This window comes from Equus asinus, chromosome 20, assembly GCF_041296235.1.
Source record: "Equus asinus isolate D_3611 breed Donkey chromosome 20, EquAss-T2T_v2, whole genome shotgun sequence".
NCBI classification, from domain to species: Eukaryota; Metazoa; Chordata; class Mammalia; order Perissodactyla; family Equidae; genus Equus; species Equus asinus.
This window is the reverse complement of record NC_091809.1, coordinates 79,629,049-79,641,544: the sequence shown is the minus strand read 5'-3', so window position 1 is coordinate 79,641,544 and position 12,496 is coordinate 79,629,049. Positions and strand designations below refer to the sequence as shown.

Genomic DNA, 12,496 nt, shown 5'->3' with positions numbered 1-12,496 from the left:
CCCTGCCCATATATGTATATAAAAATATATGCCTGTGTCGGAGAGTTTGGTAGAAAGAATACCACACTTAGATTCAGACGAGGGTGGTGGGGACAGGGACATAGAGATTTCAGTCCAGGATTTCTGAATCTGAGTGTGCTTTTTCCCCCCTCCACAATATGCCAGTTATCTTCCAAGCCTTTGATGTGGCTGCTTGGAAGAACCTCTATCTAAAGGTAAACAATTTCCCAGTGTGTGGATTGAAAATCTTCAGTACCTTGTGCTGGCTGGTGGAGGGCCCATTTTGAGAACTGAACATACTTGTATGCACATCCCTAGGCTGTGGCAGCTTCCTAACGGGTAATTCGAGCTTGCTCACAGCCTGGAGAGGGAAACTCTCCAGCCAGCAAGGGGAAGCCTGCCAAACTGGAAAGACAAGTGGCAGAGAACAGATTCCATTCTGGAGTGTAGCAATCACATTAGTTGGTGCAGAGGGAAACCACACCAGCATCCAACAGGGATGTGAGTAAGGGATGCGACATGGGTGCTGGGACCCCTAGCAGCAGCCATGGGGCTCTGGGGAGGAGGCTGCATGACATACATCAGTAACAGAGGCAGGCATGATGAATGAGGCCTCCCAGCCTCTGCTGCCTGCTGAGCATAGGGAGCAGGTCTGCAGTCAGCAAGAAAAGTCCTGTATGCAGACTCCCCTAGAAGTGAGGGGGTTTAAACAGCGAAGTGTGGCTCTTGCTGACAGCAATGCATAACTTGATGTAATTAAAGTCTCCTTATTTCCTTGGTTTTGCTAATGTTGGCAAGATGGATGTTCCCTGATTCAGCACTGACCAGGCCATGCGAGAGGATCTAGCGACAAAGGACACATCCTTTGCCAAGTCATTGCAGGACAAACTAAGGACACGCTGAACAGCCAGTCACTTGTGTCTCTCTCAGGTCTGCACTGGCTTTCTGGTGCCCACCTGCTAAGATCCAAACTTTGTGGCATGGTATGGTAAGGTCCTTCCTTACCTGGTCCCAGAGCATGCTTCAACTCCAGTTGAAACACCAGTTTAACTCCTGCTACTTCCTTCCAAGAACCCTGCGCTCAGGTGTTCAATTTTCCAATGTTCCCTGAATGTTCCAGGCCTGTTAACATCTTTGTACCTTTGCACATGCTGTTGCCTTTGTGCGAAATGTCCCCTTTCTGCCTTGTTACCCAGTAAACCCCTATTCGACCTTCAAAACCTGGCACAGATGTCACCTCCTTTGTGAAACTGGGACTACAGCTTCTGTTTATTGATCACCTCTGAAGTGCCAGGCAGTGCTAGGAGCCTTGCACGCACTATTTCACGTACTCTCTGAGCAGTCCTGCTGGGCCGATGTCAGCAATTTCCATTTTACAGGGGTTCACAGGACCTCAGAAACTTGTCTAAAGTTACTCAGCTAGTGAGTGGCAAAGCTAGGATTCAATCAATCAGTCAATTAATCAATCACCAAATATTGGTTGTGCACCTGCGTGTACTAGGCACGCTGGTTATAGTAAAAGAAAAGACGGATGGAATTCCTGTCCTCAGGTAGCTTACGGTCTAGAAAGAGAACAGACAGTGTACAAGTACCTGGAAGTACATCCAAGGAGAGAATTCAGGTGGCTGTGGATTTAAATCGTGCTGTCTGAAGCCCTGCTGCCTTTGAGGCTTCCTTGGGCAGATTTCTTTACTGTCCCCCGAGCCTCCCTCTGTCACCCACTTGTCACCCCTGATGGTGACCTCCCAGAGCATGGAGCTGGGCCCTACTCATCTGTGTGTCCTTAGTGCTCTTCACAGGCCCAGCACCAAGAGCGTGCTTATAAAAGACTCTGCAGCATAAAGCTGGGTGCCAGGGAGGGGACGTGCATGCAGACCCAGGGCTCCAGCAGACGAGGCTTTCTCCTTACCTGAGAAATATCCATGACGGAATCACAGCTGAGGGGCCGAGCTGAGGTGAGATCATTGGAGCCCAGCAGGGTGGAGATGACCCCGTTCTGATCAATGCGTCTGATCATGGTGCCGTCCACGAAGTAAATGAGCCCTGACTTGTCCACCGTGATGCCTGGGGCAGAGAAGCCAAAGCAAGGAAGTCAGCCTTAGAGGTGGTGACAACCCACGTGCTCATGGAGCCCTGTGAGTTGACAATGCAGCCCTCCATGATTTGATTAGATCCTCCACACAACATTCATCCCCCTTCCAAAGACGAGGGGACAGAAGCCAGAGGCTTGAGTGACTTACTCAAAGCAGAGATGAGAACCCAGCTTTTTAGATCCTCCAGGGCTCTGGTCCTTCCGCCTTGAAGCCTCTGGAGATTTCATCTATCACCTTAACCATCCCCTAAAACTGGACTCATAACTTCTCGGGGTTTGTGAAGCACTGGTAATGCTAAGGAGGGCCTTTTTCAACGTCACAACTATTAATTATTTAACCCACTTCTGAAGACTTATAATTATAATAATCAAATCCCGTTTTTGGGAACAATTTTTCTTTTCTTCCAAGATAATCATCCTTCATGTTTTTCTATTCTATTACTATTTTAGTTTCATTGGTCATCATAGAAGGGTAGAGCCTAAAAAAAGAATCCTTTGGGCCAGCCCTGGAGGCCTAGTGGTTAAGTTCAGCATGCTTCACTTTGGCAGCCCAGGGTTCAGTTTCTGGCCATGGACCTACATCACTCGTCTGTCAGTGGCCATGTTGTGCTGGCAGCTCACATACAAAAAGAGGAAGATTGGCAGCGGATGTTAGCTCAGGGAAAATCATCTTCCTCAGGGAAAAAAAAAAAGAATCCTTTGGATTTGTGTATATTGGTAAATTTAATTTCTAAAAAAAGGCACATTGAAGAGAAGAGTCAGAATTATTATTCAACATCATTTACTCTATTTGCTAGACTGTCCCACCCCATTGATTTTCTTCCTGACCAGCTGTGTGACCCTGGGCAAGTCACTAGATGTATCTACATTTGTTTTCTCAGCTGTTAAATACAGGGATTGTTCTAAATCTTTACTCTTCACTCTTGGATGTGTGTGAGAATCACTTGGGAGCTTGCTAAAAGGCACTCCCCGCCGACTCCCCACCCCTCGCCAGGTAGCTGCTTCAGAAAATCTCAAGTGGAGCCTACGCATCCATCTGTACTTTTGACAAGCACCTTAGGTGATAATAATACAGATCACAGTTTGAGAACCACTCCAGTAAATCAGTACCTCTTAACCAGTAATGTATATCAGAACAACCTGAAGAATTTTTTTTAACATATACCTGCTTGGCCTCACTCCTGCAAATACTAATTCAAGGGGTGGCTGAGACTGGGACCAAGGTGTGTTATCAAAATGCTCATGGGTGATACTGACTTCCACCCCAGGTCCAGAATCACGAGAGTCAGACAGACCCCTACCAAACCGGGAACTGCTCAGGCGTGCTGGGGCTGAGAGGCAGACGGGCCGTGCCCCCGGGAGCACTGTCGAGACGGGGAGGCACGCGAATGAGTCAGTAGCACGTGGAGTGCTCCCAGGGAACGACAGAAGCCTGAGAAGGCTCATAGTGAATAAAGGAGATTCTGGTCAGTTTTGTTCTGTTCAGTTCTCTCTGGGGACAGAACTGAAAGAAGGGGTCAGAAAAAGCCCCACAGAGGTGGAGACCCTCGAAGTATAAAGCTTTCCAGTTGTATAACCTTGGGCTACTCACTTCACTTCCAAGTCTCAGTTTCCTCATTGATAAAATGGGGATAATAGCACCTGACTTGCAATAATTAGTCCTCAATAATTATTAATGACTTATAATTCTGAGAAGGTGACCAACACTTTGTGGGTTTCCAGGTCCTTGTTCACGGGGCCCACGTGTCCATGACTGGTCAGCAGGCTGCTGTAAGACATTCAAGGGTCTCTGAGTGATGAAAACCCACTGGGCAGTAGTTCCTTCTGCCCCCACTCAGGCTGTTTGGGGCTGGAGAGTATTTTCACTGAGAGGACCAGGCACCCTGAAGGTGGGAAAGCCTTTCCTCTGTCCCTGTCTAGAATGTAAATGAATTACATTCTTCAAGGACCAAGACAGGAGTCCGCTTGTCTGCCTGGCATGCTCTTTCTCTTGCATCTGCTAAGACTGATGAGCGCTCCATGAACAATCGGGTTTCTTGTTTACAAAGTTGGCTGCACAGGCTAATAGAAATGATCTGTCCCCTGATTAATTACTTCATTTTTTTCTCCTTTTGTTGTGCTAACTAGATGGACATCTTTTCTGCTCCCTGCTGCAGAGTGTCTGCATATTGTGGCACCCTTGTCATTTCTATCTGGCTTAATTACAGGCTTTGGGGCAATTTCACTGCCACCACATCTGTGTGTGTGCACGCACGTGTGTGTGTGTGTGTGTGTGAGGGAAGGGTGGAGAAAACACACGTGTAGAGCCACTGAGAAAGACCTGGAGATAATAAAAATTAGACTGTTTTCATTCTACGAGGGTAGAACGTTGGTCTCAGGGGATCATTTAGCCAGCCTGCACATTTACCAATGGGAAAACTGAGGCCCAGAGGAGGCGCTCCCAGAGCCAATGAGTGGCAGAGCAGAACCATAAGGCAGGGTCCCTAAGTGCAAGCCCAGTGTTCTTTCCTCTCCAGGCTACTCTCTCAGTAGTAGGAAAGCCATAATTAGGACATAGATTAACCACAGATGTCTCAATACTCACTCTGCAGAACTACCACCTGACCACTCCAGGTTTGCGCTAGAGACATATGAGATATGATAGACGATGTGATGTGATGTGATGGAACACAACCTAATAGAACAATTATAATAGGAATCACCATTTATGAGATGTTTTTTGCGTGCCCGGTACCATTCTTTTAAGCATTTACATTCATAATAATATTTAATTTGTACTACAACTACACATTATAAATCGATTTCACAAGATGAGGAAAATGAGGCTCAGAGAAGTTACGTAACTTGCCCAAAGCCACACTGCTATCAGGCGGCAGTGTCTGAATTTGAACACAGTACTGCCTGATTTCACCAGAGTCTACTGCTTTGATTTGGAACCAGGCCCTGAAATCTGGCACTATTCAATAAAAAAAGCACTGATGACATTTTTATAGAACATCATACGAAATATATTAATTTTGACCTTCAGAATGATCCTAGGAGGTAAACACAGAAGGCATTATTACCCTATCTTATTGACAAGGACCCTGTGGCTTAGACAATATAGATCTATAGTAGGGCCTGTAACACAGTAAATGCTCCACTGATGGATGTTTCCTGGTAATGACGGCTTCTCCTTCGAAAGGCCTTCCCAGTCTCCTAGGTAGGGGGGCCTCCCGGCTCTGGACTTTTGTGTAGAGTTCTTTCTCCTCGCATCTCATGGAGCACTTCTCCCTCCCTTGCATATCAGAGTGATTCATGTTCAAGTCTTATTTATTCTGCTACAATGAACTTATCTATGCAACCACAGTGCGCTGTGCACTCAGGAAGTACTTGCTGAATAAGTGAATGAAAAATTGTGATTGTGGGTATAAAGAGGTCCAACTTTTTGAAGGACTAAAAATTGAAACACAGTTAACCCATCCTATAGCACATGAACGTGTGCAAAGATAATACACTGCAATGTTTCTATAAAACACTAACATGAAAGATAGCATAAATGTCCTAAAGTAGAGGATTGATAAATAAATGATGGACATCCATTTGATGGAATACTATACAGCCATTGAAAATGAATACACAGAAGACTATTTAATGACACAGATGTTCATGATACATCAGTTAGGAAAAAATGTAGGTTACTAAAACAGTTTAATGGGCTCCTCATTTTGTTAGCTTTTGACAAGCATTACATGCATATAAACACTTAGAAAAAAGGCTAGAAGGAAAGATAGGAGAAGATAACTGGGAATATTTCTGGCAGGTGAAATTATGACAATTTTAACTTTCCTCCATAGAGTTCTTGGCATTTTCCAACATTTTTTGCAACAATAAACACGTATTTCTTTTGGAAATGGAAACTACTCCCATAAATGTTACTGACAGTGTTTAAAAAGCAAGGCCTTACCCCTAGGGTTGGTAAGCGTGGCTTCTGTGGCCTTCCCACCATCCCCGCAGCGAGTGTCATCAAAGGGGAGACACTGGTCACCTGTCCCCGCGACCACCTCGGAGTTCTTGACAAGGTCCTTCACCACCATGGTGGACTTGATCTTAAAGACCCGCCGGCTATTGGTGTCAGAAAGGAAGACAGCCCCGCTCATGGGGTCTGTGGTCAGGTAGTATTTATGTGCTGGACTGTGGCTGGAAAACAAGGACATGCCAGTTCGTGAGCACTTTCTTCTTTCCTGTCAGGTAGCCAGAGATGTACAACGTGAATCCAAGCAAAAAATGTCTTCTGGGGATGATCTCTCTATTTTGGGTGATGGTTCTCCAACTTTTCTGACCCCAGTGGTTGTTCTAACTATCCCTCCCACCAAACTATTAATGCAAAATCCTCTTGCCAATGATTGCGATGCCCAGCCCAGTGCCACGCCCATATCAGGTGCTCAGTACACATTTTCTTAAAAAGATTATCAATGAGGCTTACCATAGGTGGCCTGTAAAGCCAAGCCAGAAACATGAAAGGGCTTGACTTTAAAAAACACTTCAAGAGTTTGACACTCAAGCCCTTCTCCTACAGAGTTTTTACAGCAGCCCCACAGCCATTCTGGGGCTGACTGATAAGACCCTAGCCAGATCTGACTCCCAGCCAGCATCAACACCGTCTTCTGTTGATGCTTATGTTATGCTTCTCAGGAGCCCAGTAGTCTCCCTCCTGCAGTCAGATATAAATGAATTGCAGGATTAGTTTGTAATGTGCAGGAATACCCAAGGAAAAAGAAACAAAACAGAGGAGCAAGGCTGATGATGGCTGTTTTCTGGAAAACAGTCATAAAGACAAGGCTATGCCAACAGAGGAAGGTGTTAATCCTCTAGGCACAGGGTGGGAAAAAATGCACAGGTGCTGCAATCAGATCAGTCTGGGTTCCAAGTCCGGCTCTGTCATTTCTTGCTTCTGAAACTTGGGCAAGTTACCTGGCCTCCTGAGCCTCAGGTTTTTCTTCATCTGCAAAATGGGGATGTTAACAGCTATTTTGCCAAAATTATGCGTGAATTTTGCTGTCACATGGTACCGATTTACAATTTCTTCCATGTCTAGGCCACACTGGAGTTGGACTCATAACTCGTGGGCTGCTAGTTTTCAGTTCCTGTGCACGGCCCGATCGTTCCCAGGCCCGGAAACTGCATCTCAATATTGGCAATCCCTTCTACATCTCTGGAAAGTCTTCTGATTGGAGGGAATCTCTCTGTTCAGGCTGGACGGCCTGGCACTGGCCATTTTCACTGGACTGTGGGACAGCTGTGCTAGGAGATGTGGGGCAGACTGAGCAGGGCCTAGAGCACTGGAGTAGGGGCGCTGTATACCCCTTCAAGATGCAAGTAAGAGGATCAGAAAAGTCTAGAAAGAAGCTATTTTACATTTTATCAGGCATGTAAGTTTTGGGTTCTTTTGAGAAATAAAATCTTATTTTATAGATTGGTGTTTTTTGAATTACATATGAAGATTGGGGCACTGTAATCTTTTCAGTGTTAAGGTCTCTGAAGGTCTTAATCTGGCCCTGACTATCTGTCATCACAAACATCCCCTGCTTTGGACGGTGTCTTGAGGACTGGCCTCCATACGAAAGGCTCTCCTTCCCTTGTTTTCTCTCCCAAAATTCAACTAAGACGAGAAGATTTTCTTCAAGAACTTGTCCTGCCTCTGTAGCCCTAACACTCCTGTCGTATCACCTGCTCCTCGGATAAAGGGGAGGTCTCTCTGCCTGCAGCCTGGGTCCTCCCCAAGCTATTCAGCCCTGGCCTAACCTGAACACCCACCTGTCACCTGGGTGCTTTCTCTTCCAGGACTCTCCATTTCTTACAGGCTAAGTTCACACTCCCCAGCTCAGCAGCAGGCACTTCATGCTCTGCTGTTGCTCCATCTTCCCAGCCTCTTTCCAGCCATGTCCTCAGAGATGCCCTATACTCCAGTAATGCCGACCACTTGTCACTCAACACGCCTTCATGCCTCTCTGTACCTGCTGTTCCGGCTCCGTGGAGTGTCCCACGCCCTCCCCTTTCCAGCCTGCTGAACTGCTTGCTACTCACTCTTCAGGAGTCAGCTTGAATGGCACCTTTTCTGGCACACCTTCCCCCGCCTTTCCTCTCTGTGCACTGAGATTCATGTCTGGGTTACAGGACACTTAACATAATGCCGTGGCTGTTTATTTACGTGTCTGTCTCCCAAATCTGACAGCCAACACTTGAAGGGAAGACATGGGATTTTATTCATTTTTGTATTTCCAACGTTCAGTTGGTGTCTTCTAGCCCACAGCAGCCACTTGCTTTAAGTGGATGGCATCTCCATTTTTCGTTTATTTAAATAGTATTTTCAATCAAATTACTTAGCTTTTATTTCCCTTTTGGGGGCAGTGGTAACAGGAGACATGTCCTGTTTATCTTGAAGTGTCCCCTGTGACTTACCCTATAATGCAGCACAGATTGAATCTTCCAAGATGACACTGATTCTGGCTAAATAAAATGCAGTGACCTTAGATCCCGCTCTGCAAGGCGGGGGCAGCCTTGATCTTTCTGCTTTCCTGATGACAGTGTGAGGTGGGGGTGATTATTTTATTTTTTTGAGCATCATTCATGATAAACTGGTGCTATTCACCTTGGCAGAAAATGAGTCCCTAAGGGAGTAGAGTGGGGGACCCTGTCCACTCAGATTAGCCCCCTGAGTTTCCGGCTCATGTCTTCCTGTACTGCCCCAGAGAAGTGCCACTCATGGGGAATTTCTTAGATCACTGAATTCAGAAGATGGTGGCATTGGCAGGATTGTCCCAGAGAATGTATAAGAGCTGTGGACCCATCTTTTGTGCCTAAGGACAAATCTGACGTCTAGTGGTCACTTAAGTGTAAGGTAAAGAGCACTGGCTTTGAACTTAGAAGATGTGGGTGCTAATCTGAGAAAGTCGCCTGAATCGTTCAAGCTGTAGGTCCTTCAGCTGGTCAGATGATTAAGTCCCTGCTCGCTTGGCTCACAGGCTTGTCATTAGGATCAAATGATATTATACATCTCAACATCCCTTTCTAGTTGGCAGAGCTTTTGGACAGTCTTCAACTCACTTCTTCCTCATGCCACCTGTACCGGGAGCAGCACCTAGACCTCTGCTGGGAGCAGTGCCACCAGCCCACAGAGCAGAGCTGCAGAGACGGCTACGACTGGGACCAAAGCATCCATACCATCTCTGGATGCCTGTTCCATCCTAGACACTACACGCATGACCTCATATTCCTCACAACCACCATTAAGTCAGATCTTTTTTTTAATATTTCAGAAAACTGAGACTGAGAGGCGTGAAGTGACTAGACCAGGATCATCCTGCTAAGCAGTAAGATGGATTTCCACCTCCAATCTGCTTGACTCCAAAGTCTGTGTTCTTCCTACTTGCCCACACTGCTTCTCAGGTCTAGAAAGCTCCACTGCCCTTATTTACCAGGAAGCACCTGCTCATCTCCTGAAACTCAGCTCAAGCATCACCTCATCTGCAATGCCATCCCTGGGTTCCTGGCCCCCAGCTTTCCCCAACTGGCAGAACTGGCCACTTCTTTCCTTGTGACCCTACTTGACCCTATGCAGACCATACTTTTAGTACCTCTAGTAACGTAAGACAGTCTTCTGTTTAGTTGTCTCCTTAATGACATCTTGAACTCCTCAAGGGTAGGGACTGACTTTGACTCCCTGGCGCTTAGTGCTCCAGAAAGGTCTGCTGAATTCATGAATCAGTGAGTGAATGCCTATCTGTCTCCCTGGGAGTATATGCAGGACGTACCCACTGTGAAGGATCTTAGAGGGATGGTTCTCAAACAGGGGTACACATCAGAATCACCTGGAAAACTTTAAGAAAGAGAGCCTCACCCATCAGGTCTGAAGGGCCTGAGCAACTGCCCATCATATTTGGAAAACATGGCCTTAGAGCAGGGCTTTTCAAACTTCAGTGTGCGTAAGAATCACCTGGAGATTTTGTTAAAATGCAGATTTCAGTTCAGTAATTCTGGGGTGTGGCCTGAGAGTCTGCATTTCTAACAAGTTCTCAGAAGATGCCAATGCTGCTTGTCTATACTAGGAGTAGCAAGGCCTTAGAATACTCTGAAAACCATAAATGTCTTCAGGGCATGAGATGGAAGATGGCCTACAGCTGAGACCCCAGACCCAGTTCTGTGGACAGGGGCCATGTCTGATCCAATTCTGATCCCCAGTATCCTGAGCAGGGCTTGGCATGAGGAAGGGTGCAGCTCTATATCTAGAGTCTGCCATAGGAGTTCTGAGGACACACATTCTTTTCTATTTCCTTAAACATAACCTTGGCACCTCTGGAAGCTACATAAAATCTTGGAGGCTCTAAGGGTATCATTCCTGAAGTGAATGAGCTGAAGTCAAGCCTTACTCTGCCCTCTTTCTAGACGGTGTAAGGAATTTTCTAGCAGGAGCTGTGAGCCCAGACGTCTCTTGATGATCTATTCCCTGCTTCTGAGTGAGAATTCTCCCTTGGTCTCAGAGCAAGGTCTGCCTTGTGCAAAGAAGCATGCTTTGACCACATCGGGTGGCAAGCTGGCAGAACTTGATCCACTGATTCTCGGAAGCAGTGAGAAGAGCTTGAGCACGGAGCCACACTGACAGGGGCTCAAATATCAGTTCTACCACCCACTTGTAGGTGACCTCGGGCAAATCACTTCACTCTCTGAGCCTCAGTGTTTTCATCTAAGAACTGGGGTTAATCACATCTACTTCAAAGGGCTATTTTGAGGACGAAACTGTAAAAAGAAAGTACATCTCTGAGCATAGTGCCCTTTCATTAAAAAATAAAAATGCCCAATAAATGGCAGCTGGTCACCTTGAGAGACCTCCAGAATATTTATGTTACTACATAATGGAAAAGCCAAGTATGTCAGACTTAATATTGTCCTGTCCGACCTATTTCCTGTGGCAGTTCAGGGCTCTGAGAGAACTAACACAATATGTGTAGCTGAGTCTGATGGAGACTTGAGTTCAAATATACTTTTGAACAACAGACTTCAAACATTCCTCCATGACCCTAAGGAAGAAATCGGGGAAGAGTGAAGATGCTTGTTCCCTGAAGGGGTCCACGAAGGAAGATGCCCAAAGGATTAGGGGTCCCTGTGCTGAGCATGGTGGGCTGGCATTGAGGCTGGAAAAGCCAAAGGCAGGGACAAGTCTGCCCTGGGGACACACACACAGGCTCAGGGCAGCAGCCTAGAGCCAAATGCTATTCCTGGGAGCAGCTGAGACATTAAATGCTAACAGATGAAGAGGACAACATTTCAGAATTTCTTTAATCCACTTTTGACATTTACTGATGGGGACACTATGGCCCAGAGAGAGGAAGGGATTTGCCAATATCCCGGTGCCAGTTAAAGATCAGAGCTGGAACCCAGGTCTTCTCACTCCTGATTGTCTTTAGAGAACTGGAGAGCAGAAAGAAATTCCTCTTTTCCCTTCCACTTTGGTTCACTTTAAAAATAGTTTTTAGCATCTGAGAAAATCTGAGAAAATTGAGAAAGGGCAGGAAGCTGGCTTTGAAATCAAACCATGGATATATCAAAAGATGACTAAACATCAGAAACAAAAGGCATCAAAACCACAATCTCTCAATTTACAGATGATGAGACCGGAAACCAGAAAAGCTAGGTGACCAGCCCAAGGCCAAACAATGAATGCACAGGAAAGCTGGACAAGCACCCTGGCCTCCTGTCTCTTCCTAGCTGGGTCCCCCTATGTCCCTGCTACGTCCCAGGCAGTTACCACCACTGATGGAAGATTTTATGCTATATGCTAGGTTTTCATCTAAGATCTTTGTATGAAATGTACTTCTGTGTTCTCTGCAAAACTGGATTTGAGGGCGTATATCAGGGCAAAGTTCAGTACCATCCATACAAAGCTCATGGAAAATCTCTTTTAGATTTCAGTGTCAGGAAAAAAATATTCCTACGCTGAGAAGTGGGCATATTTTCCCATTTCTGATAATACAAACCATGAAAATAATTATGTTTTCCTGTTTACTCTGGCTGCCAGGAAGCTCAGAGTCTAATGTGATGTATAATTACATAGATATGTTTCCTCTTTTTTGTTTTATTTCCCCAATTTCTATTTAATTTACTTTAATTACATGTGTCTTTGGTTGTAAGAGGACTGAATTCCTTCTATGGAAAGGTGAAGGCATCATCAAATTGTTGTGATGTGAGGATGATAATAACAACAATAGTAATACTTATTATTGCTACTACCATTTCTGGAGCTCCTCTCTGTGGCTGGCACAACGCTCGATACTTTACAAACATTCTTTGTGACCCTTATAACAACCTCCAAGGGAGATTTTATTAAGCTCAAGTTAGAAACTAAAGCTCTGACAGATGAAGTAATTT

The 12,496-nt window shown here is 45.7% G+C and overlaps 1 protein-coding gene across 8 annotated transcripts in view; it reads right to left on the bottom strand.

The window, feature by feature from the left end:
• TENM4 (teneurin transmembrane protein 4) overlaps positions 1 to 12,496 on the bottom strand; it is a 728,135-nt gene that overhangs the window by 42,709 nt on the left and 672,930 nt on the right. For all 8 annotated transcript variants that reach the window (XM_070490574.1, XM_070490568.1, XM_070490572.1 and 5 more), the window contains 2 exons: positions 6,039 to 6,271; positions 1,910 to 2,064 (listed from right to left, as the gene is read on the bottom strand). In XM_070490574.1, coding sequence (XP_070346675.1) covers positions 1,910 to 2,064; positions 6,039 to 6,271 — 388 coding nt within the window. The remainder of the gene's footprint in view (positions 1 to 1,909; positions 2,065 to 6,038; positions 6,272 to 12,496) is intronic.